The 27,080-nt window shown below is 38.1% G+C and overlaps 2 protein-coding genes across 3 annotated transcripts in view; one reads left to right on the top strand and one right to left on the bottom strand.

Moving 5' to 3' along the window:
• zdhhc9 (zDHHC palmitoyltransferase 9) overlaps positions 1-27,080 on the bottom strand; it is a 53,646-nt gene that overhangs the window by 26,451 nt on the left and 115 nt on the right. Inside the window, exons 1-2 of one of the 2 annotated variants that reach the window (XM_074649417.1) lie at positions 13,284-13,802; positions 12,980-13,202 (exon numbers count right to left, since the gene is read on the bottom strand). In XM_074649417.1, coding sequence (XP_074505518.1) covers positions 12,980-13,143 — 164 coding nt within the window. In that variant the 5' untranslated portion in view covers positions 13,144-13,202; positions 13,284-13,802. Of the gene's footprint in view, positions 1-12,979; positions 13,203-13,283; positions 13,803-27,080 lie in introns of those variants that run through there. The other variant, XM_074649418.1, reaches the window with a different exon arrangement.
• Positions 18,937-26,105, top strand: trmt12 (tRNA methyltransferase 12 homolog). Its single transcript, XM_074649416.1, has 7 exons — positions 18,937-19,079; positions 20,196-20,364; positions 20,940-21,138; positions 21,232-21,382; positions 21,504-21,613; positions 21,857-22,014; positions 23,024-26,105. The coding sequence occupies exons 1-7, from the start codon at positions 19,027-19,029 to the stop codon at positions 23,399-23,401; spliced, it is 1,218 nt and encodes a 405-aa protein (XP_074505517.1). The 5' UTR covers positions 18,937-19,026; the 3' UTR covers positions 23,402-26,105.

The following is a 27,080-nucleotide window of genomic DNA, read 5'->3' on the forward strand; positions in this document are numbered from 1 at the left end:
AAGGTGGACCAGCTTTTCTCCTTAAAGTGACGCATTTTTCTCAGCTTTTTAATTAATTATTAACATTTCTTTTAACCGTTTTAACCGATAGCGTTAATCGGTTAAAATGCTTAATGTCGGTTAATTATGAACATCCCCAATTACATATTATTCTTTTTATGTTGAAGTAAATTATACATATCAGTAGAGCTGACACGATTCCTCGATTAATCAACTAGTAGATCGCCAAATTATTATTATTATTATTATTATTATGATAATCAACTGAGTGCTTAAGTTGTTTTTCAAGAAAAAAAATCTCAGAAAGTCTACGGTTCCAGTGAGAAAGAGCTGCTTTGCTTTGTCTTAAATGATAATAAACTGAATATCTTTGGGATCTGGACAAAACAACTCACCGTGGGAGGAAAGAAACCAGAAAATATTCACATTTAAGAAGCTGCAATCAGCAATTTTTTTTTCTTAAACAGATTAATCGATTATCAAACTAGTGGACGATTAATTTAATAGTTGACAACTAAACGTTGCTACTCCAAAATCGATTACTCAAGAAAATAATCAGCAGATAAATAGGAAAAAGAAATAATCATTAGGAGCAACCTTAAGTATCAGCAATAAGGATTTTAAAGGACACAAAATTGGTACACAAGGTGCATTTGAGTGGAACATAACATCTCATATGGACAGCAGCCATTTATCGGTATCACATATCAGCCAAAACACGGCAGATACGGTTACATAAATGAGTACGACCTATATATTATTCTGGGTGGCCGAAACTGCTTGAAAGCAGCGGCAATGTATGAGGATGTTTTTATTACTGTGTGATTGTTTTTGGTTAAGTTAGGATTCGTTTGATCAAACTTTACTCTTATAGACATTTTTTATTTCAATTCCAACGAGCTGAAGTTCAGAGCCAACACTCACAGACTGCACTGGATATCTCACATCCATACTTGCCAACCTTGAAACCTAAAAAATAAGGAGGATTTGGAAACTAAAATGATGGGTGTGGCGTCATCCTCGAGAAAAATTGGAGTTTCAGAGTTTGTTTTCTGCATTCTGGTGACTTTTAAAGAATGAAAATTGCAAAATAATTATAATTAGAACGTGCACTGCAACAGCAGATTTATGTTAAATACTTTTAAATTTACTTTTAATTCTCAGGAACGAGCTTGTGTGCTTGAGTAGGTCTATTTCTTTCTCCTACTCTCTATATTTCTCTCTCCGTCTCTCACTCACTGAAGGTCCTTTCAGACACAACTGCAACAACGGCACCACTGCGTTTTGAAACCTGTCATTTCCAACGGCTTGCGCCACGACGGCCTCTTGCTGCATCGAGCAAAACCCAACTTTGTGTGCAGAGTGCACTGAATCCGTGAGAAGCTCTCTTCCCCCCAGGAAAAAAAGACATTAAGTGTCGCTGTATTGTGACTTTTACACGCTAAGCAGAGCAAGAAACGGGTTGAGATAACGAAAAGAAAAAAAAAGTGTGAAAATTTGTCATAAATCAGGAGAAATACGGGAGAATTGTGACCACGGGAGGAAACCGGGAGAATGCGATGAAAAGCGAGAGTCTCCCATGAATATCAGGAGAGTTGGCAAGTATGCCGACATCCACAACTGGACATTTAATCGAATCAGCAACTATTTTTGATCAATAATAAAGCGTTCAAGTTGGTTCCACCTTCTAAAAAGTGAGGATTTGTTACTTTCCTCTGTTGTATATCATTTTTAAATTGATCATCTTTGAGTTTTGGACCCTGACAATCATCTACAGTGCCATCCATAACATTGTCTTGTCTTGTCTGGGTTGTCACCACACCCACACTGACACACGGCTAAAAAGAAGTTAAAAAGGAAAAGGATTTGTCTGAGTAAGCAACTGCCAGTCAGCACAACATGTCAGAGAACAAAGTCCACCTGTGTATTCGCACTTGTTCATGTTACAGATACACCATGCAGGTGCGTCAGCATACCTGTGAACTGATGAAACAAACACACACTCACACACACTCAACACCTGCTGAACTGGTCTGAGCAGTTTTCCCTGCAGTGCCTTTTTTCACACTAATGGAAACTCGGAGCAGAGATCAGATCAATAGAGATTTCCACTGGACCAGGCCGGTGAAGTATGTTTGGCCCATTTGTTAGAGCAGAGAGCAGCCAGAGGATTCAGACTGAGGAGAGGCAGTCTGCCGATGAAGTGTAATTCCCGTAATGATGACTGGTAGGTATTGGAGGCACACTCAATCATCGCTTCCCATCATGCTCTGCAGCACGTCCTTCCTGGATGTGACCGTTTCCCTCTGCCGTCGAGGAGCAGGGTAGTGCTGGCACCGTGACGCTGTGTGTGTTCATCAGTTACCGCGGAGGCAGCGGAAGAGGAAAAACTGGACTTAATCAGGCCCCCGTGTCCATGTGGGGAGAAATGTTTTCATCAGTGAGGCGATCGATCAGACCGCCAAGTGACGCTCATGTGCCACTTACACATTCCCTCTCTCTCTGCCTCTCCTTACAGGCTCACCATAAACTAGTTTCCGAGTTATATAAAGTAACTAAGTACATTTACTCGAGTGCTCCAGCCACAACATGAAAATGCTGCTTATCTGTTAAAGTCTGTTTATAGGCGAACTATGCCATATGTGAAAAAAAAGTTGCACAAAACCTTTTTAGGCTCCAGAGGGAGCTGTGCGATGTCTGATAAATTGCCTCAAGTGATGTCAACTGAGTCAGCGATGGTTAGGGGCTGAAGATGAAAACAAATCTGGGGGTGTGGAGAAAGAAGTGAGCTTCCTAGACCTCTGTAGCCCGCTCCTCATCTCTTGAGGCCAACGGGTAGAGGCTACATTAGCCACTACTAGAACAAAACAACCAAATCTCAGACCAATACAATGCAGACCAATTAGATAAACTGCGCCTCGCCTGGAAAGTAGACGAAATCAGGCAGCGGCGGCAGCAGCAGGAGTTGGTGACCAAAAGCTGCGGTCAAGTCGGACAGTTTCCAGCCGTTTCGAGCAGCCTTCATGGAATTTACAGGAAGTCACAGAAACAGTAACTTCCTGTTAGATCTGATCTGTAGGTTTCTTGTAGTTTTCAGACCACGTTGGGATTTATTTATATTTGTTTGTAAATCTATGTGGAAATGTGCGTGTGTCTGGTAAAGCACTTTGTAATGAGCACTCGTTTTGATAAGTGTTATATAAATAACCTTCATTATTATAATAATTATTATTATCAACCACACAAGATGTGTTTGTTAACAGATGAAACCATTGTACAACATGAGACTGATACAGTCTAGCGTTAAATATTACAATTAAACAGAAAGTTGTGACTTTCTACTACACGTGGTGTTTGCTGTCAAAACTAAGAGCCAATCGGCTCTTTGATCAGGCGCGAGCCAGGCGTTTCCCAGAATGCCCTGGGTCTTGGTGGAGAGCAACTGCGGCGCCTGGCTCTAAAAACTGCGGCCGCCTCGATCTCGTGAGGTCATCATTGCCCACGTGTGCATGACGTCAGAGCGAGTCGGCATCAAGTCAGACACAAATCTAACCGGCATGCATTGCGCGGCGACTCTGGCCTGGCTCATCTCGAACGAGCCTATTGTCTGCAGTCAAGTTGCATGGTGGGTAATGTAGGAAGCAGGTTTTGACAAGGAAGAAGAATTTGTGAAATTAAAAAAAAGGATATTGAGGGATGATATGTTTACTAGGGGTGCAACGGATCACAAAACTCACTGTTCGGATCATATCACGTTTTGAGTCACGGATCGGATCAGCAGAAAAACAAGGGAGCAAATATAACTTTTAGCCCTGAATGAATATCGTCCGATAACGATCGCAGTAAAACTTTATTTCACTCCCACAAAAATATATTTTTATTACACAACGGTCTACCAGAATTAGTATGCAAATTAAGTGTTTCTGCCATATGCTACACTCCACTTTATTTACTTAATGAGCCCCTACACAACTATCATAAAATCACCAAAGGAGTGACCATTAGAGCTCTTTGAATATAGAAAATAGATTTTTTTATAGTTTAATAATCGGTACCCCATTAGCTGAAACAAAACCTGCAATCAGCTGCTCATAATGGACAATAATCACATTAATACAAAACAGTTACACAGTGTTACATAAGAGATATGTTACATGATGATTCTGCATGGAAAGTGTGAAGTTCACTCTCATGTGTGCGTGTGTGTTGGGCATTAGATGCATTAGGGTGTGTCTACTGCAGACTTTGATCCAGAGGATTTCCCCTCTTAACTCAGGATGACACAAAGCTCAAAGATGAGAAGCTTCTAAAGTCGGGATATCTCTGAATTACAATCACTCTCAACCTCGCAGCAATAAAACCACTGAACCCTGGATTAATACGTCACCGCGCCGGCGTCGGTGACTCATGACACTTTACTGTTGTGGAACATTTCAAGCACTAACCTCTATTAATACTTAACAGTTGTAAGCTGTTGCGTGTTGAATGAATCATACTACAGATGAATTATGCACCATGCTGTGCTGTCAGATCCACAGTGGGCCTCAGCAACAGCCCTCTGTCATACAAACATCTGTAGACGGTGACTCTGCCCATTTCTACGGCACTGCTGAAAAAACAAATTAAAGCTCACAAACTCTACATGCCCTCTCCCTCCTTCTCCACAAACTCCATTACCCAACTTGGTAAATATCCTGAGTAGAGGGAGGTCTCGTAAGACCCTCTGCGGGAGGAATTTCAGACGACTTTTGCTCTTTTCCACAGAAGTAATTGTGCCTCATGTATTATTATAACATTTGAGTCACAGAGATAAGCATCGGCAGTACTCTTTGAAGGTCGTTAAACATTTACCGCTGGTTCTTAAAGTATTTCCAGAATCCTTTTCTAGTCTTTTCCAACCATCTGAATGAAAAAATACTCAGTCTGCTGCATGATAAAAAAAAAATGCTTGCACTGTATTTCCAAATCCAGGTAGCCAGAACACACAAACGTCCTTTTGAGCAAGAAGATATGTAATTTCTGGCTAAAGTAGAAAGTAGCGGCGAGCACGGCTCCAAATCTTGACCAGTATCGGGTGCCCGGTAGTAAGAACAGATGAAACAAATCACCAGCACTCACAGATAAAGGATCTTTCTTAGTTTCAGCTATAAGCCATCATCAGCGTCAGAAACATGTTCGTCTTTTTGCCCAGAATAAACTAAGAAAGAGATTTTATCTGTGAGTGCCGTTGATTTGTTTGTTATGTCTTTTCTGTCTACCATCTTTGATTGGAGCAGTGGTGGAAAGTACATTTATATAAGTATGTACTTTACTCGAGTATTTCTATTTTTATACCACATTACAATGCAGAGGGAAACATTGTTTTATGCCACAACATTTATTTGACAGCTGTAATATACTAGTTACTTTTCACATTAAGATTTGAAATTAAAAAACATATGATGAACTTATAACTTATACTAGAATGGCACTCGGAGAGCGCAGACCTCAGCCAAGCTGCCCGAGTACGATTGACCCCCCTCTCCGTTCAGCTTGCGCCATCATCCACGTGTATTTTTGTCTATGTTGAGATGAGCTGTACTTAGCGGAGCAGCGTAAAACACTTCATTCAAACTGGACAGAAACAAAATAAAACTCACTCAGTAACTCGTCGTTACTCTTTCCAACAATCACCAAGTGAGCTTTGGTCGAACTCAACTGTAATTTCAATGTGAAAAAACGTAGATTCAGTTGTCCCCCCCTCGCTCTCTTTCTGAAGGAAAGAGGCGGGGTCATGCGTCATGAACGCGTCTTCAGTTACACTGCACGTGTTATACCCAGAGGTCTTAATGTTCAGGCTGATCGTAATGCTTAAAAACATTCCTGATTCCAGATCATGATTCGGATCGCCACCAAAATCTAATGGATTGTTCATTGTGCCACACCCCACCCCTCCAACGAATTTCATTCAAATCCATGGCAGACTTTTGGAGTAATCCTCCAAACGGACAAACCAACAAACCAACGCCGGTGAAAGTATAACCTCCTTCCTAGGCCTTCGGCCTTGGCGGAGGTAAAAATGCATGTTAAAGATTAAACCAGTGGTTCTCAACCTTTTTGGCCTCTCACACAAAAAAAAAATCAGTGTCTAGTCGAGACCCTTTGTCGTGTTTCAGATGTCTTTAACGGTGCAGCCCCACTGTAACCAACCAATTTGCATAAAACCGCGTCCGCCCTGCCCCGCCGGTCGCTTGTCAAAACTACAATTAACGCTATTAACAGTTTATCAAAAAGAGATTTCCCCTCTAAACTCCACAGATAGTTGCATTTAAATAACTGTTCCTGTTCCAGAAGAAGTAAAATGATCCGTTATTTCACAAAAACAGCAAAGATCAGAGAATATGTTTCTTCTTTCCTCTCCCATTAATCATCTCACGACCGCTCAGCTTCTCTTTGTGACCTGTTGGAGGGCCCGACCCCTAGGTTGGGAACCACTGGTATTAAACTAACTCACTGTATATAAAGCACATTTAGCTGATATGTACTTTTACTTGAGTAGCATTTTGAATGCAGGACATTTGCATATAATGGAGTATTTATTTAACAGTTGTATCTGCTGTAACTTGGATAACCGGTTAAACGTTTTAAAACCAATTTGTACAGCGTCAACTAAAATGCATCATCAGTTATATTGGTATATATTAACAATATTTTATGTTTTTATTCAAAATAATTCATATTTTCCTTGTGTTGTACAAAAAGAGCAAGGACATTTGTCAGTTCTGATACCTGGATAAACAAAATACACTTGAGAAAAATCTATTTTAGTGTCGAACAGATAAAGAGTCTTTGATGAATCTGTAAATATCTTCAGAACAGCAGAAAGTGTTGGACCTCCTTGAGGTTTTTTAAAAGATCGACAGGTATTTTTTCTTTTCAGAAAACTGAATGCTTCATTCTGTGACTCAAATGTAATGGTAATACAAATATCAGACCTTTAAAACTCTTTGAATCCTAATCAAATATATGAGTGAGTTAAACAGTAAAGCTCCAGATGACGCAATCTGTTGTCCGGTTTAAATGAGTCTTCCTTGTTATGCAACACTTAAATACCATATGAGAGAGATGAAACATGAGAGCCACGGTCGAGGTCCTTTTTACCGGGATTAAAGCTAGGATTACAGATGTTGCGTCATCGAATATTCACTAAGTGAAATGAAGAATAATGATGATTTAATATCAGCCACATGAGAAACAATACTAGTGATTTAACAGCACGATTATAGGGGCAGCCATCTCTACACATTTCTAGGAGAGCAGCTATTTCAAGCCGAATAGATCAAGACAAAGTGAGGAAGTATGCCTTCTCTGTATGACACAGGATGTGGGCAAAACCATCACGTCGCCCTCCACAGAAAAGCTGCCCTCTCCTCCTGCCAGAGAAGCATCCAGAGAACAAAAGCCTGCAGATCACTGTTACTGTAAATGGTGCATGTACTCCGAATAGGGCATAAATCATGTTATTGCTCATTTAGCGAGGGGCCAGCAGCCGCTTTCTGATTGGCCTAACAGGGAGATAGGGTGGGGTTAGATGCTGAGGGAGGCTCGGGGGGGTCGGTTACAAGATGACTGCAGCCGGTCGCTCTGTCCTCAATAGATCTCCACATTTTATCAAGCTGACTGGAGGACGGACAGGAGGTCAGTCGGACACACTGCACACAGCATATGCAAGGATGTAGATTCACGTACAAACAAACAAAGAGAAAAGGATCGGTCTCATTACACGCACATATGCTTCTCTGGCCTCGCAGCTCAGCGTCCTGGGGTGGACACACACAGATGACACACTGTCCTTGTGTTCCAGTTCCTTCATCCAAACTCCATAGGTGGCGATCCACATGCACATATGCACGCATGCACGCATACACGCACACCACATTTTCACAAACGGGAGCCAAACCAGCAAGCATCCGACTGTGAGGAAGCCTTTTGCTGATATATAAACGTTTCTAAAGCCTTTTATACAGCATAGGTAACATATAAATATGTAAAATCTCCTTTTAAAATGAGATCAGCGGATATTAAATGGGCTGAAATCCAACAGGGCAAGGACGCACAGTCTTAAAATTGATTCCGCCTATAAAAGGGAAAAACAGGCCGGGCCCATCTCCTCCCTGAATAATTTGTTTAGTTGTTCCTAATGGGTCTTTCCATTTGTGTATTCGGCTGCTCGTTTCCGCAATTTAGCACAAATTAAAGCACAGGGAGGACTCCCCGCACGGGGTGCCGATGGCTGGTGATAAAAGTGAGATGTCTGCTCGGCTAGTGTTGGATGTGAGCCAGCCCACGCCAGGACACTGCCCTCGCTGTTCTCCCCCATCACTGCCCCGGTGCAGCTCACAGCTCAACCTCAAGCCAGCATGTCAGGAACGAATCCTCCAAAACAAGGACACTACGCTACAAAGATAGAGTATGTGATAACAGAATGATGAACTACAGTTTAGTGCACCAGAATTAAACCGACACAAAAAGCTTTGTTTCTTAATATTAGATTATGATGATGCAGCGTCGCGCAGTAGACTGTCGTACGGTTTTTAATCAACGCTAAGCCTTTTACAAATTGAGTTTTTGATAAATTATGGCCACTGTATGATGTTTTGGAACAGTGACGATATCATAAACCATATTAGCTGGAGCTGTTATTAGTCGATTTATTGATTGGTTACTATTTATAGCTATCGGTCTGATGACGGATAAGCCTCTGGGCACAAGGAGCTATATCTCTGGGGTTCTGGTGTAGCTAGCGGATATACAAGACTTTTACATTTTAAAACCAATAAAAAGCTAAATCAGCATCAGGTGATAGTCGTGGGATCAGAGTTTGCATTTCGGCCGATACGTTCTGCCTCTTTTGGTCTCCACACGGACTCTTTACCTGCATTCAATACTACTCGGACTATAAAACGACACCAACATTGTGTACCGTACAGATTCTACATGTGAATGCAGAATCTGTTTATAAAGATTACTATTTTGGTAACAGATAAGTGTGTCACTCATATTTAGCACAAGATGAATGAAACAATCCACTCCGACAACAAACAACCAACTAACAAGACTAAGCGTCTGCAGTGATGCTACAGCATGCTAACATTTGCTAACAGGCACTAAACACAAAGTACAGCTGAGGCTGATGTCATTACGTTTGCAGGTATTTAGCCATAAACCAAAGTAGTGCACAACAACAAATTTGACCTGATGATGGCGCTCATGAAAAGTCAGGGGATCATCAAAGTGATTACAATTCATCCTGAAGCGGGGTTATGATTGTCTTTACCAAATTTCATGGCAATCCATTCAATAGTTGTTAAGATATTATTTCTAAAAATGCCAAACATTCACTGCTTCTTCATCATATATGATGATATGGTGCGTTCAAATGGGGTCGTGTTTACCGTGTTCTCTGGTGGTATTCACGACCTCGTAAGTGGAAAGTTTCTGAAAGCTCCAAGTTGTGATGTGTTTGTTGACGTTGTCAGAAATGGCGGAGGCCGTGGAAGTTCATTTTTCGGTACATAATAAGTAAATATATTGTAATTTTTGTCGTATATTGTTTTTCTTCGTAATTTTATAATATGTCTGAGGAAAATGCAGATATTCCCAACGGTCATTATGCCTTTGCATTTCCTGCATTATGTTACCCGCTTGCTAAATTGTTAGCCTCTGTGGCTTCTAGACGCCGACAGTAACGTTAATATTGCCGTTGCTTAGCAGCGGTGTTCTCACGACTTACTCACTTGAACGCCAAGCATATTGTGTACACGACTTCCCATGTTGTAAACACGAGCTCACGAGTTTCATTTGAAGGCAATATACTGAATATCTTTGGGTTTTAGAGCGTAACTCAGACAAAACAAGCAATTTGAATACGTCACGTGTGAAATCATGGCGGGCATTTTTCACTATTTTCTGACATGTATAGAAAGAAAAAACAATTAACCTATCGAATGAGAAAATAATCTGCACATTAATCGGCCGATTTCAGCGTTAATACTACCTGAGGATATTCCACTCTACAATATTCATACAGAGATTGGACTTATAGTTTTATTGCTTCTATTAAACGTAGTTGCAAATGGGCAGTTTGTGAATGCATTAAAGCTCTTTGTGCAGAAGGCCATTACTCCGTTAGAGGTTTAAATCAGATATCAACATGCCGTGTAATGGCGAGTTGGAAAATTACCCCATGTTGTCTGGGCTCAATCTCTCCGTGTTAATATCCAGCCCCCCCATGAGAGATAATTATGTTCAACTGTAATATGAACATAGCATGCTAACAACCCTCCAGCCATTAGTCACCGCAATGCCTCCTCTGGGCTCTGGATGTTCAGTGTGAGAAGTATCATCTCTCTCTCACGGACAACAGCTCCTTCTGTCCGGACTCAAACGCAAAGCAGGAGGCCATTAAAGAGCAGAGCAGATAGATATGGGAAGGGCCTGCGACTGTGTGAGAGCAGCTACTTCTCTTCTCTGCTATGCTCCAAATCCATTTGGCCTGGTCGCTGCATACACGCCCACAGTCAAGAGAGGTTACGGCGTTACACAGCAGCATTTTGTGCTAAATCATTGTGCCTGATGTGTCATATAAAAACTGGCAAGGAAAGAGAGAAGAAACAGGAAACTGAAAATTACCATAAGCTGAATGAGAAGCAGCACATTCATCATTCAAACGCCATGTTCTTCATTTTAAAAACAATCTCTGTGCAGCCTTAGCTGACACGATATCTGGGTTCACGTGCTGCATCCGAGCCAGAGTTCACGGTGCTAATGAGTCCACTGGGTTTGTGCGAGTAGTGGTTTGAGACAGAACTGCTGAGACGACTAAAAAAAAAAAAAAAAGGCAGCTTTCCTTTCTTAAAGCAGAGGAGAAGCTGGACAGCGAGGGCTATTAAATATTTAACACCTCAGTATGTGGTCGATCATAAACCTTCTCTCTGTCAGGAACTGGATTTTGAGCAACATGGATCCACAGGGTGCGTGGGAGCTTATCAAAACAGAAATTCTTGCTTGTTACAAATGAACATAGCCTTACCGGAGGCTAGAGATCAGCTTACAGCGAGACAGACTGCACAAGAAAACACCGAGCCAAAGAATCACATCACCTTACGTACATTTAAGACGCCTATAAATGTCCAATACTCATTTAAAACTATTATCTATCAAATACATACGACAGAAATGGTTTAGATGAGACTAACTATTTAGATTACTGATTAAAGGGCGTGTCCATCTGCGTTCTATTACGTTTTGTTCAAATGTAAAATGCCCACTCAGCTGTTGCAAAAAGCGGTGATGTAGGTTACCGAAGTAAAGTAATAAAAGCTAATCTATAAGGTTATGGATAATGTGAACACTAGCACTAGCTGAGTAAAAGTTGGCTGTGCTAAGTTTGGAAATAACTGAAAGGGTTAGTTCAGATTTTTTGAAGTAGGTTTGTACGTATAATCCTGTGTTCTTCGCGGTAATTACTGCTTTCGTGAATGTAGTCTGGTGGCTTTGAAGAGAGCGATAGAACTGCTTCAGTTCCCCCGTCGGAAAGGGCTGTCTGACGGCGAAGTAAAGCGGATGTAAAAACGTATTTTAGCCACCTAAAATTAGTATGTTGGGATTTGAATACACGAGGAACACCACTGGGAAGCTACAGAATGATATAAAAACCTAAACCTGGTTCAAGCTCATCAAATGTGAGGATTTTAGCATTTTCTTTGTCATACATGATAGCAATCTGAAGATATGTGGAATTTTAATGCATCACCTTCGGTTCTGGGAAAGGAGGTAATTTTTTCACTACTTTCGATGAAAAAATCTGATTTTTTTTCAATTAGTCGATTAATTGGAAAAATAATTGCCAATAGTAAAAAAAAATCGTTAGTTGCAGCCCTTTAGTAAAAATAATGATGATTAATCTACATTTCCTGGATTAAACGATTAATCATTTAGTTTATAAAATGGTGAAAATATCTATAGAGCTGCAACAATTAATCGATCAGTCGTCAACTATTAAATTAATCGCCAACTATTTTGATAATCTATTTATCGGTTTAAGTCATTTTTTTAAGTAAAAGCTTCTCAAATGTGAATATTTTCTGTTTCTTTACTCCTCCGTGACAGTAAACTGAATATCTTTGAGTTGTGGACAAAACAAGATATTTGAGATCGTCGTCTTGGGCTTTTGGGAAACACAGATTTTTCACCATTTCCTGACATTTTATAGACCAGAACAACTAATCGATTAAAGAAAATAACAGATTTATCGACAATGAAAATAATAGTTTTTTTCAATTCATTCATTCCCACATCCCACAGGTGACGACTCCAGATGTTTTATTTTGTCCAAAACCAGAAAGATATTTAGTTTACGATTACAGAGGGCAAAGGAAATATTCATATTTGACGAGCTGGAAACATAATTTTTTATATTATTTCTCAAAAATAAACTGACAGGAAACGATTAGTAGATTATCAAAATAGCTGTTAGTTGATCATTTAATCGATTAATCGACTTATTGTTGTAGCTCTAAAGTTGGATAATGTTACCATCTACTATATACAGTATATACACTATCTGCAACCATCTTGGACTCTAACCACTGGTGCACTTTACACTTACTTTACATCCTATGTACCACTTTATAGACTGCATATATGTACATATTACATTTATTTATTGATGGACTGTACACACTATGTTCACCCATTCACTCTGTATCTTTTATATCTCTATTATTGTTTTTATAGTTTTTGTATACCTTGACCTCTCCTGTGTTTCACTCTGTTTGCTGATGTTGCTGCTTTGACACCAGGGATTAATAAAGGTTCATCTTATCTTATAAAATATTGGGAATTTGGAGATTGGAGATTCTTAAAGTGAGCACTTTCTGGAGAAAATCATAATTGATCATTTCCATTATGGGAGTCAGAGACAGGAAATGAAACTTACTCGAAAGCGAAGAAGAGGGAGCATGTCCCCACGATGAGGAAGAGGGTCAGATAGAAGACTCCCTTCTGTCTGGCCATCATCACCCGACCGTCACAGCAGAACGAGTTCTTCCCAGGAAGCTTCTCCCATTTTCGCACCTTTCTAGTGATCATCACCGCCGACATGATGGATGATCAATCCAGTCCTTCTTCTTCTTCTTTAGGGGTTAACGTCAGCTGTTATTCTGAGAAACGATTCACACAATAAGCACATCTCACAAATACTCTCCAGTCAATGTGGTAAATAAAAAAAAAACAAGACTTACTCAGTAATAATAAAGATTTCTGCAGAAGGAGATAAAGCATTTTCCTGTTGGTTGTAAAGTGTCGCAGTCACATCCTCATTGCTTTTCTAATCCATTATTATATCCAGGTTTCTTCACTGCAGCATGTCATTCCCACAGAGAAGCTCCAACACCAACAATCCTCTCACCAGGTAATTAAAATATATATGTTATTAGATATTCATCCAAACGCTTGAGGAAGATGTTTCCCAGCAGAAGAAGGAAAATCCAGTTGCATGTGGAGCTCAGACCTTGACCGACTGACATTCATATCATCTCGATAAATCATAAATCATAAATGATCTTGCACAGACATTGAAGAGCTGTTGAGCGTCTCTGCTATAGAATAATAAAAAATCCTTTAGAAATAAGAAATAAGCGCCTGTATGGACGCAAACATGTGAAGCTGTTGGATGCTTTTTTCCCCCCTGCAGGATTTTTTAGTCAATGGCAGCAGGAAACACGCCTAGATTGAAATGTCTAATCTTAAAGGGGCAGGACAGGTAAAACAGAAAGGAACAAAGGACACAGATGAAGGTCCTGTTGGATCACATTAATATGCTGAACTGCTCGCCTGTAGTATTACCCCCAAAGGGAGGAGACTGTGAAGGAGTATTCATGGAGATAATTAGGTAAAGACACCAGATGCATTAATCCCTCAAGTGTTTGCTCCAGAGAGGAAAACACTGCAGAGGTCCTCAGAGGAAAATCACTTCTCACTATAAAAACACTATGGAAATAACATCTCTTTTATTAATTTCATGCATATTTCTTGTGTTTCATGCTATTTATCTTGCACATGTGGAATTTGCACATTCATTTTAAAGAAAAACTGTAACTTAAAGTGACACTAGTCCGTATAAACTGTAAAAAAAACATTTTGTTTACAGTTTTTTTCAATACATTTTACATTATTTGTCTGTATTTAAAATGACAGAATTTTTTTTTTTTTAATTACATGTTTCATTTGTGATTTATATGTAAATGTTCTTAGATTTACAGTATTTTTTGAAATCACAATCGTAATTATCTGTATTTAAGCTTTTTCTTGATCATTTTTAAAGATAATAATTCTGTTTTTTAGAGGTTTATGACCCTATTTTAACAATTAGTTTATGTTATAAGAAAAGGATTACATGGAATTCTAAAAATATTTCTTGTAAAAATACAGGTTTTTTTTGCAAAACTTCTGAGTTAATGTAAATTTGGGCTTTTGCAACATAAAATTACATGTTTCATTTGTGATTTATACTATGGAAATAACATCACTTTTTATTAATTTCATGCACGTTTCTTGTGTTTCATGCTATTTATCTTGCACATTGGTTTACTACCTCATTTTACATTATTTTAAAGAAAGTTTTGTAACTTAATATATAAATTTAGTATGTCGTTGTACACTTTGCTATTCTATATCCTCCTGTGAACCGAAAGAAAAAAGTGTCTTACAATTTCTTTTTTTGTGTGATTTCCTTCCTATTTAGGGTTAAAAGTAAATCTTACAATTTAGGCTTTAAAAAAAAAAAAATTTAGAAGATACAATAACTTAACACATTATGGCTGTAGAGTGATATTAAACCAAGAATACATTCAACTTGATTAATATCACTGGAGCCCAGGATGTCCTCTTTACAATACACCAGGGGTTGATAGAGTAGGTCAAAAGAGTAAAAGGATATGCATGGTGATAAAATGTCCACTACAGAGGACACATGTCAATGGGCTGGGTCTCAGGAGGATATAGTATGTTATTGTTATTCTATATTCATATTTTCTAAGCTAGTTGTAGTAGTCTGGTATATTTATTGTGTATAGTCTATTTTTTATTTATTTTTTAAAACTCTCTACCTCAGTTCTTATCTCGCATTATATTCCATGTTTGAAATTTCTTAATATCTAAATCTTTGGCACTATGGAACTGTGATGCTGGAAACTTGAATTTCCCTCAGGATCAATAAAGTTAATATCTATCTATCTATCTATCTATCTATCTATCTATCTATCTATCTATTTATCTACTGTATCTATCTATCTATCTATCTATCTATCTATCTATCTATCTATCTATCCATCTATCTATCTATTTATCTATCTATCTATCTATCTATCTATCTATCTATCGTTTACTGATTTATTGTAGGGATGCACCAATACCGATACCAGATCGGATATCAGGCAGATACTGACTCAAATAGCCGGATCAGGTATTGGTGGCAATGGGGGGCCGATCTATTAAATTCAATTCTATGTTTATATACTGGAATTTGAATTCCTGTTTAAGTTTTGATCAATTTGTTGCTGCATTTAAAAAGGTTTACAGCTGAATTGTAATTGCTGTTAATTTTGAAAGATTTTGATACCAAGTTGCTGGTGTACGATTTATTATTTTAATGATAAGGAGACATGTTATCAGATGTGGATGTACAGTATTTACAAATGGAACTTTACAATCAATAAAAATAAGCACAAAATTCAGGCAAAAGATGTGCAACTCTCATATATATTTCATTATTTACTTGCTCAAATCTTTGCAAAAGCTCTTTCATATTATTAATGGTGATACAATTATTTGATATGTTGCATTTGTAACAACCCAAGGTCATGAAATTCACACATTTAGCCTAAAATTGACGCAAAGCCAATTTGATTCTAGTTTGAAGTTATGAAGATGTCAAATCATTTCACAGATATCATTATTGATCTATTCTTAAACAGTAAGTCCCTTGGGTTGTGTTTCACTCAGAAGCCACACTGCAGTCACCAAAGAGTCTGTATTTATCTCAACCTTATCCTTTTTTTATTTTTGTAACTGTAAACTCTGCATGAGCTTATAATTTAAAGTCTGTGGTTATGTGTTTGTGGCTAGTAATAATAATTACATTTACGCTGACCATACCAGCTGTATAATAGCCCTTCCTAAAGACATAAAAAGTGATATTATGATGGTTCAATATTGGCTCAGCTCAGTCATACAGCCATTATAGCTTCCTTACTGCAACACAGAGGCAAGAAGATGGCAGCTGCACAGGGAAGGGCGTGACCATAAACGACCCAGAGAGTAAACCAAACATCATTCACTTTCAGTCTGTCCTGCAGTTATGGACCAGAGGTAGAAAAGCTACTGTACGTCTCCTTTAGCCAGGATCCCTGCTGTTTGATATCCACCCCAGAGGAGAACATTATTAATACAAGACCTGTCAGATGTTCCTTTGACCAACCTGCCAACTCAGGTTCAAATATTATACTCATGACTGCAGGCAGCTTAAAAATCTGAATTTAAAATCTGGTGCCACTTCTCATTACAAAAAAGGAGAGATCAGAGAGGACGAGGTCATCCTAGTTTGATCTTACTGCAAGCAGAAAGCTTAACTGTAGTGTTACTGATCTAATGTGCAGCAGATAAATACTGTAAGATGAGATAAAACTGAACTTTATTTATCCAAAGGGGAAATTTTTGTGCAGCAGCAGTAGAAAGTAGGAAAGAGTTCACATATAAATCATCAATTAATATAAAACATCATGAGAGGTGAAGATAACTTTATCCCCCAAAAAGGAAAAAGGTTTGCTATATGAAAGACATACCACCTCTACAACAAACACAACCAAAAGGACAACAGTCAGGTCAGGAGTCAATACATTAATAGTAGGCCTTTCCACAGCAGCAGCCATTTCGACATGTCATAGCAGGATAAACACAGGTATAAGTGATTATAGTCTCATTCTATTTAGTGTGTCACAGCCAGGGAATGAAATGGAATAAATGTTGGCTGTGGCAGGTAGAAATTGGCAGATTCCTTTTATTAAGAAATATTATTTTTAAAAAGCATTCCTAAATTAAAAATAGTCAGAGATTAAGGTTACATGATCCATATTTCTACTGTCTGTTACCACTGACTCACTGTTTACCAGGGGTTGATGAAAATATTGAATATTGCAATATTATGTTTTGTGATACTGTATCTATCAATTCTCAAAAACTCTGTATTGAATTCTAACATTCTTCAAATGTAGATCCTACAATTCTGATTGCATAAAAAAAGTAAACTTTTTTTTCCCTCAGATTTTATGCATATGGCGGTGTGTTTTTTATACTATGACAGTTTTCCTAAAATTCGATTTTTAAAAAATCGCGATATATTGTCTTGCTTACAGTATATCGCAATATATTTTACATTAAGTAAAATGAGTAAATAAGATAAGATAAGTAAAATAAAAAAGGTAAAGTAAGCTAACAAACGGAAAAATAAGTAATATTGCACATGTTGGACATTAAAGGTCCCATATCATGTTCATTTTCAGGTTCATGTTTGTATTTTTGGGTTTCTACTAGAACATGTTTACATGCTATAATGTTCAAAAAAACCTTTATTTTCCTCATACTGTCTGTCTGAATATCCCTGTATTCACCCTCTGTCTGAAACGCTCCGTTTTAGCGCATTTCAGCGGAAAGGCAACGGAATTGCGTTGCTATGCAACAGTTTGGGTCCATGTTTACTTCCTGTCAGCTGATGTCATTCACGTACACTGCAACAGGAAATAAACTGGGACACATATAGAATGTTTACGTTTAAAATTGTGAAATTGGTCTAAATATTGCATATTTGTGACATCACAAATGGACAAAAATCCTGACGGCTTGTTTCAAACGAACAGTTTCTGAATATGGGCTGTGTGTATTTCTCCGTATATTGGGTGTTTTGATGCTTTTACAGTATTTATATATCACTTAAACCTGCTTTATAATATAAAAGACATGAAAATCTCACTTTTTACAATATGGGACCTTTAATATTGCACACAATGAACAGTGATATTGCACATGTTGGACAGTGATATTGCACACAATGAACAGTGATATTGCACATAATGAACAGTGATATTGCACATGTTGGACAGTGATATTGCACACAATGAACAGTGATATTGCACATAATGAACAGTGATATTGCACATGTTGGACAGTGATATTGCACACAATGAACAGTGATATTGCACATAATGAACAGTGATATTGCACACAATGAACAGTGATATTGCACACAATGAACAGTGATATTGCACATAATGAACAGTGATATTGCACACAATGAACAGTGATATTGCACATGTTTGACAGTGATATTGCACATAATGAACAGTGATATTGCACATGAGAATGTAAAAAGTAGTATTGCACATGATATTGATATTATATTTGTACTCAGTGTTTTCAGCTGATGCAGCCAGATGACCAAGTATTACCTTTTTTTCTTTACTGTACTTTAACTTTACTTTTCAGCCATGTATTTAGGTTAAAGTTAGTGTTAATTAACAAGTTAATTAAGTCACCCTGCTGTGTTTTGTCTCCATCTGTCGACTATATCCAAACTAATACTGATTTATTCCCACTAAAGAGCTTCGTTCTCTAACAGAAATGTAATATAAATAAAGACGTAACGTTATCCATCATCTTTTATAGAGAAATTGCTCCTCTTTAGCGTCAAAACAAGTTTAAAACTGTTTAATTTCAGACGTAAAATAGCTAAAAAGTTTGAACGAGCCTTTTAGTGTTGACAATAAAGTTTTGTATATTTGAAAGGTCCGGCCCGCATAATAGTCCGACTAGAAACACGCGTTGTTATTGTTTTGAATCGCTTCCGGTTATCTGTCATTTCGTTGTAGGCTGAATTACAGCTTTATGAAGCGTCCAAAAATGAAAACAGTGGATTTGTTTGTTTACCTGTAAATGGAAGATGTGCCTTGGCTTCGTGTGTCGCAGTGTTACGCGCAGCAGTTCAGGTAATCAGCCATCCAGCTGCTTATGATAAGTTATCTCATAGTAAGCATAGGAACCTTTATCTACTGTATAAGATAAGATAAGATATTTGCAGAAATGTGCAGTGTAGAGCAGCAAAGGGGATAGTGCAAAACAAGAACAAGATGCATCAGCTAACACAGTAAAAAAGAGCTAAACAAAGTGTAATGAACCATTTAAATAGAAGGAAGTATAAAAATAGGAGCAGTATATACAGTATTGACAATAAACAGACTATTAACACAATTGCACAAGTGGAAAATGATATTGCACAGTGAGAATGAAATGAAATTACACCTGAAAATATTGCACAGTATGAATTACAACTGAGTAGTAATAATGATAATGATATTGTGACCTAATACATGATGTGCTATTGTATGCAATACACAGTATACCTTCATATTCTTTTAGGTTATAGAGGTCAGATTCAACTACAAAACACCTTATAGTCAAAGTACCTCCTCATAGTCAGTACTACACATGTATCTATGATGTTTAATTAAATTGTACCCAGCAAAGAAATAAAACAAAACTGGAACTTTAGCTTCTTACATTTACATGAAAAAAGCATGTTATGGTTATAAAACTGACAATAACCTGATATTTTCAGGTGGAATTTTATTCATTCTCGAGAAAGGATCCTTGCTGAGTTTCTGGAATCAAGTAACATTAACACACCGCTTAGGTTCATTTGTACAGTTAGTTATGGATGGATAAAAAAGCAAAAAACAAGAAGCATCAGCTAACACAGGAGCTAAACAAAATATGAACCATTTAAATAGAAGGAAGTATAAAAAAAAGGAGCAGTATATACAGTATTGACAATAAACAGACTATTAACACAATTGCACAAATGGAAAATTATATTGCACAGTGAGAATGAATGAATGAAAATCCACCTGAAAATTATTGTCAGTTTTTTGGTGGGTAAGTGGTCTACTGGGAGCTGTAGTATATGATGGGAACCAGATACAGTGGTGGGAACCAAGAGTACTGTGGACAGACTGTTTGATTGACAAGTTAAATGTGGTTTCTGTATTATTTTAATAATATTTTTTAATTAATCTTATATTACGTTTAAACGTCTTATTTTACAGGAGATATCTGCAGTCAAAAGGTGCTCTTGATCTGAGCTTGTGTTTACTGAAAGACTCAGATGAGACAGTCCACTTGCCCATTTTACAATCCTGTCTGCCACAACTTGATCTGCAATCTCTCAGAAGCATGGGGGCTTCAGACGGTGCTTGTGATATAGTTTGGAGTCAGGTAATTAAAGCACTTGAATACAATTAGCAGCAGACTGCACTATGCTGCAGCTTTAAAGGTCCCATATTATGCTCATTTTCAGGTTCATACTTGTATTTTGTGTTTCTACTAGAACATTTTTACATGCTGTAATGTTAAAAAAAATCCTTTATTTTCCTCATACTGTCTGCCTGAATATGCCTGTATTTACCCTCTTTCTGAAACGCTCCATTTTAGTGCATTGCGACGGAATTGCAACAGGATTGCGTTGCTAGGCAACAGCTTGGGTCCATGTGTACTTCAACCAGGAAATAAACTGAGACACATTTAGAATGTTGATGTTTAAAACTGTGTAAAGGGTCTAAATATTGTATATTTGTGACATCGCAAATGGACAGAAATCCTGACAGCTTGTTTCAAATGCAGAGTTTCTGAATATGGGCTGTGTGCATTTCCCTGTGGATTGAGCGTTTCGATACTTTCACAGTATTTATAAAGGACTTAAGACTGCTTTATAATAAAAAAACATGAAAATCTCACTTTTTTACAATATGTCCCCTTTAAAGGATCTTCTGTCTGTTCTGTTCTCACCACAGTATCCTCTGCAACCAAAGAAGAAGAGAGGAGGGATGTGTGGTGATAAACTAGAGAAAATCCTCCAGGAGATGTTGGAATCTCAGGGTGAAAGATGGACGGAGGAGCTGAGGAGGGACGTCCCTCGCAGCTTCCAGAGGCATGGAGACCTACTGGTGCTGGGAGACAACTGCTTCTCCCTGCCACTATGGAAGAAAATAGGTACTGTTCTCAACCGTAACCACACTTTTCTTTAGTACTATGTGAACAAAATATTTCATGAGGACATTTATTGATTGCTTTTTACTATATTAGATCGACAGCTATGGAGTGCAGTAGCCAAAGGACTGGGGGCAAAGCGCCTGGCAAAGATGAGTCGAATATCCAGCGATGGATTTAGGTCTCCTGTGGTGACGATGCTGTTAGGAGAGCATGGCTGGGTCAAACATGTGGACAATAGGATTAGGTCAGCCTCCTAATCAATTAGAGTCATTTATTTGCTGGTGCTTTGAATGGCACATGAATGAGAACATTAAACTATGACTAAAACATGTTTGAACTTATAACGTCTTCACCTTTTGTTTCAGATATGAGTTTGATGTCACCAAATGCATGTTCTCAGCTGGAAACATAACAGAGAAGCTCCGGGTGGCTGGATTTGACTGCAGAGGGGAGACTGTAGTGGATTTGTATGCAGGTGGGATAACATGTTAATGTGTAACAGGTTTACTTAAACATCAACAAAAGAGGAAACAATAAAACGCATGTTCTACATCATACAATCCATATTGAGGATGTTTGAGTGGATATCTATGATGAATTTTGACTTTAGTCCAGGTTTAGATCCCCATTATGTTACTTTTATTGTGTCTATCTAACCATTGTACTCTTCAGTAGTAATTAAACATAGTTTGAATGTCTCACTTGTGTCTTGCGTCAGGTATTGGATACTTCACCCTCCCATATCTGGTTCACGCGGGGGCCAGTCATGTTCACGCCTGCGAGTGGAACCCTGACGCAGTTGAAGCTTTACAGAAAAACCTCGTGGCAAACGGGGTGTCTGACCGCTGCACCGTTCACCAAGGAGACAACCGACAAGTAATGTGTTTCTACCAATACTGCTTATGTGACACGTATTGTTTACACACGTTACAATATGGGATGAAGTCGATGGAGTGTTGACTTCTGCCCTCTAGTGGTTGTATTACTCCAATCCCATCTCCACTGAAAATCATGGCAGCAATTATTGGAACCTCAGGATTTAATGTCTGTAACTCCACAGAGAGAACCAATAAAGGTTCACTGAAATATAAGTACTCTCCTGAGTTGATATCATAGTAATTAAATGAAATAATTGTAGAATTCGGGCCATTTCTGGGGAAGAAACTCAACTAATAATGTGTATCTGTCACTGTTGTCATACTGTATACCTCTAATAATTCTATTTTTATATTATTTTATATTTTATATTATATTATTGTATTATCACAATATATTTCAGAGGAAATATATTGTGATAATTCAATAATATAATATAATATTTGGATACACAATTATGTCATTTAAATTGATAACAAGCTAATTTTATTTCAAAACATTAACAAAATTATATATTATATATTTTTGACATTAGCTTATTGTAACCCAGCAACTCTGTGTGATGAATAGTGAATAGTGAATAGTTTCGTTTCTTTCTATGCAAGTTTTTAATACTTAAAACTGATTTCAACTATATGTCTCAGTTGTAACCTCTGCCAGGAGCTTGTATTTCAACCCTTTTAATTAGATTTTACGTCATGAAACTTGAACTAGATCGACCCAAAAGAAAACAACTGATTCGATTTTTTCTGGGATTTCTGCCATCTTTGACACTTATTATCTTTCTATCTATCTATTAACTATTAGCAAGTTGGACAGCAAAAACACATACCTAATTTATTCCAAGTGCAGTCTTGTTGTTTTGTTTAGTTTGTTCTCTTCCAGTGTAATTGCAAACACATTTTTGGCATCACAGCAGTGGAAAATTTGAATCGCCCTTTTCAATAATTTCCTCACAGAGTACAAGACATCTCAATACTCTGTTGTTATATTTTGTTTCGTTTTTTAGCTCCAGCTGTGTGGCATCGCTGACCGAGTGAACCTGGGTCTCATACCGAGCTCTGAGGACGGCTGGCCTGTCGCCTGTCGACTGCTGAAGAGAACAACCGGTGGCATTTTGCACATTCACCAGAACGTTACCTCAGCGTTACCGAACACTGCGGCCGCTCCAGCAATCAATGAGGCGACTCAGAGGGTTTCTGGGAAGAAAGCTGACAGAGAGGCGTGGCAGGCCTGGGCCGATGACACAACACACCGCATCGCCTCTCTTTTAAAGGACATCACTGGTGCAGCGTGGACAACAAACATCCAGCACATAGAACATGTGAAGTCATATGCACCTCATGTTCACCATGTTGTGCTGGACTTGGACTGCAGACCACCCTGAGCTGAAGAGATGGACACAGATACTGAGAAGTATACAGAAGTTTCCAGTGCAACCAAACACTACACCAGCTGGTCTCTATGATTCATCTGACATGTAGTAAAATCAGCTGCTGCTGCTGTGTTTTCATAAGCCTTTATTTATCCAGGGCAGGTTCCCTGAGAACAAACGCTGTTTTCTTTTTTAGAAACGCCCTCCTGCCTCACACTCATGCAAATATAATCCCATGTGGACCACAACCCCAGCCTTATCTGTTGGCCACTGGACAACAGTTGTGGGTTTAGGTGCCTGTTGTGTTATACTCGCTGAATTTCCCTCCGACTTGGCTGAAATGTGACTCACATCCACAGCTCCTGACTCTCACATCATTGAGCTGGTAATTACAGGAACACTCAAACCTGTAAAATGACCCCAAAGTTATTTGAACAGGACATGGATATCATATTAGACATACAGTACTACTCTGCCTTGTCAATATATCTTTGGAACTTCAGAAGGCAGCAGCCAATTTAATCAATACTAATTAATTAATTTATTTATTTATTTATTTATTCAATACTACATGATAATTTCACTCCTGAGCTATAGACGGGTGATATATTTAAGGTCCCGTGTTGTATAAAGTGAGATTTTCATGTGTTTTTTATTACAAAGCAGCCTGTTTAAGTTCTATATAAATACTTTGAAAGTATCAAAACGCTCAAATCAGTGAGAAATAAACACAGGCTGTATTCAGAAACTTTATGCCTTCATACGAGCCGTCAGGATTTCTGTAATTTTGTGATGTCACAAATCTACAATATATATATAGGTTGCATCCGAAATTCCATACTAACACGTTATTTAGTAGCTAAAACAGTACGTGAGATTTTTTTAGTATGTCCCAAAACCTTAGTGTGAAACCACTAGTACATGAATTGCATACTATTTCTGATGAAATATTACAGTATGCAACTCTGGACACTACGGTGGCATAAATATCCCACAATGCAATGCGGCAGTGACGACAATATTCATTAACAGATGTTGACAGACAGCTCTGTAACATCAATAACACTTCAATTTAACTAAGTATTAAGATTTCACTTTGCTATTGTGTAATATATATCAAATTAACAAACCGTCGCTTTCATCACAGGTTGGCACAGGTTACCATGGTTACATGTCTCCAACCCGCAAGGAGGCTCTCAGAAAGTGATGACATACATTATTATTATTGCTCAGTGCCTCCGAAAAGGAAGATGCTACTGTGTTTATTCACACAAAAGTACGTTGAACGATAGTACACATATTGGGTATGTAGTGCGAAGTATGCGATTTCGGACGAAGCCTACTGTATGTGAATGACATCAGCTGCTGACAGGAAGTAAACATGGACCCAAGCTGTTGCCTAGCAACGCAATTCTGCTGTAATGAGCTAAAATGGTTTCAGACAGAAGGTGAATACAGGCATATTCAGGCAGACAGTATGAGGAAAATAAAGTTGTTGTTTTTAACAATACAGCATGTAAACAGGTTCTAATACAAACATAAACTACAAGTACTGTATGAACCTGAAAATGAGCATGATATGAGACCTTTAAAGGAAAAAAACATGGATAAATGAGAAACAGAATGGCTATGCGTACATACCTTGAGGTCACCGATTGGTTTCATGATGTGAATCATATGATGTGCCTTCACAGTCAGCAGGTCTGACCCCTTATTGAACAGCTATGGGGATTTTGGACCCAAATAAGGGATCGTCTTCTGGATGAATAGGTGTTCATCCTTCCAGTAGAACGCTCTGAAGCTGCTCTGGAGACTCGTGGTCGACCAACACTGTGTTACTATGTTGTTTTTCTTTTCCTTTGTCACACATCTATATCTGCTGTGGATGTAGCAGGGGGGGGAGAAAGTACACAATATGTCTTTGCACGACTTGCCAAGAGAGCCATATTCAGCAGACACGGCTGGATTTTCTCAGAGAGTGATGATGGCCCATATGAGTTTCGCCTGAAGTGTCGTATTAATCATATGAAAGTCAACAGAAATATCCAGGGTCACCTCTGTCCATTCTGTCACGCTTGACACCTCAGTCTATAAATACATGGAGGCACCTGGTTGTGCACATTTTAGTTTAGTTGGGAGTGAGACTAAAAAATAGCAGAGCGATATCATCAGCCAATCAGGTTTTTCAGCCGTAAACATTAATATATATTTTTTCCTGTTATAATTTAATGGGAGGAACAACAGGTGTACAGAGACATACAAATGATTGTCCCTCCATATTTTGGTATTTTCCAACGCCTTGACAATAAATAATAGGGTGAGTGGGACACTGCATGTGGGACACCTAAGCTCCAGTGGGTGTACTGTAGGTCTTCCTTAAACAAATAAAAGTCAATAAAACTGTTGATATTTAATGTCTTTCTAATATGCCTAAATGCTTCAAAACTATTATTTATTTATTTATTATTATTATAAAAGTCTTATTGTTTGTTTGATATTGTTCGATTCTACATGTAAAATCCACACATAAGCCTACGTTTTGTAACATCAATAACATTGTAAGTGGTAAAATGAATGCACATTCAGCCTTGAGTGTTTCCTACATTAATTAAGGTGATTTTTAGCTTCTTTTAACAGACCTGTCTTTGCCACATTTCAGACATGACTGTCCCACATTAAGAAATAAAGATTTGTCTGAGACAACTTGGCACTGATATGCCTACTATTTCTTTTATGAGTGTGATATCTGCATTTTCTTCTGATTAGGACACATCCTGGGGATGTCGGAGTGTCACTGGGTTTGGAATTAAAGGTCCCATATAGTAAAAAGTGAGATTTTCATGTCTTTTATATTATAAAGCAGGTTTAAGTGATATATAAATACTGTGAAAGTATCAAAACGCTCAATATACGGAGAAATACACACAGCCTGTATTCAGAAATTCTGCATTTGAAACAAGCTGTCAGGATTTCTGTCCATTTGTGATGTCACAAATATACAGTATTTAGACCCTTTACACAGATTTAAACGTAAACATTCTAAATGGGTCCCAGTTTATTTCTTGTTGCAGTGTATGTCAATAACATCAGCTGACAGGAAGTACACATGGACACAAGCTGTTGCCTAGCAATGCAATTCCATCAAAATGCGCTAAAACGGAGCATTTCAGACAGAGGGTAAATACAGGCATATTCAGGCCGACCGTATGAGGAAAATAAAGTTTTTTTTTAAACATTAAAGTATGTAAACATGTTCTAATATAAACCCAAAATACAAGTATGAAACTGAAAATGAGCACGATATGGGACCTTTAACCCTGCTTTATAATGTAAAAGACATGTAAATCTCACTTTTTACAATATGGGACCTTTAATCATTAAATTTTTTTGCAGCCAATGCATTAAAGTTTAATGCATTGGCTGCAAAACAATGTCCCACATTAGGCTAATTCACCCTAGCATAGTGTATTATAGGGAACTATCTGTAGTGGCTTTTTTCTCATTAGTATTTGTTCACTTACTGTATTTCTCAGGTTTACTGTCTGACACAGAGAACTCGTTTTCTTTAAAAAAAATAAAAGCCCTGCACTTCCTGTTACTGATTGGGATCAGGTTAATGGGAGCAGAGCAAATTAATGGGCTGTTTCAATCTCAATGGGTCGACTTTTCCACATCCAGCCCTTAAACGCAC

This window comes from Sebastes fasciatus, chromosome 10, assembly GCF_043250625.1.
Source record: "Sebastes fasciatus isolate fSebFas1 chromosome 10, fSebFas1.pri, whole genome shotgun sequence".
Classification (NCBI taxonomy): domain Eukaryota; kingdom Metazoa; phylum Chordata; class Actinopteri; order Perciformes; family Sebastidae; genus Sebastes; species Sebastes fasciatus.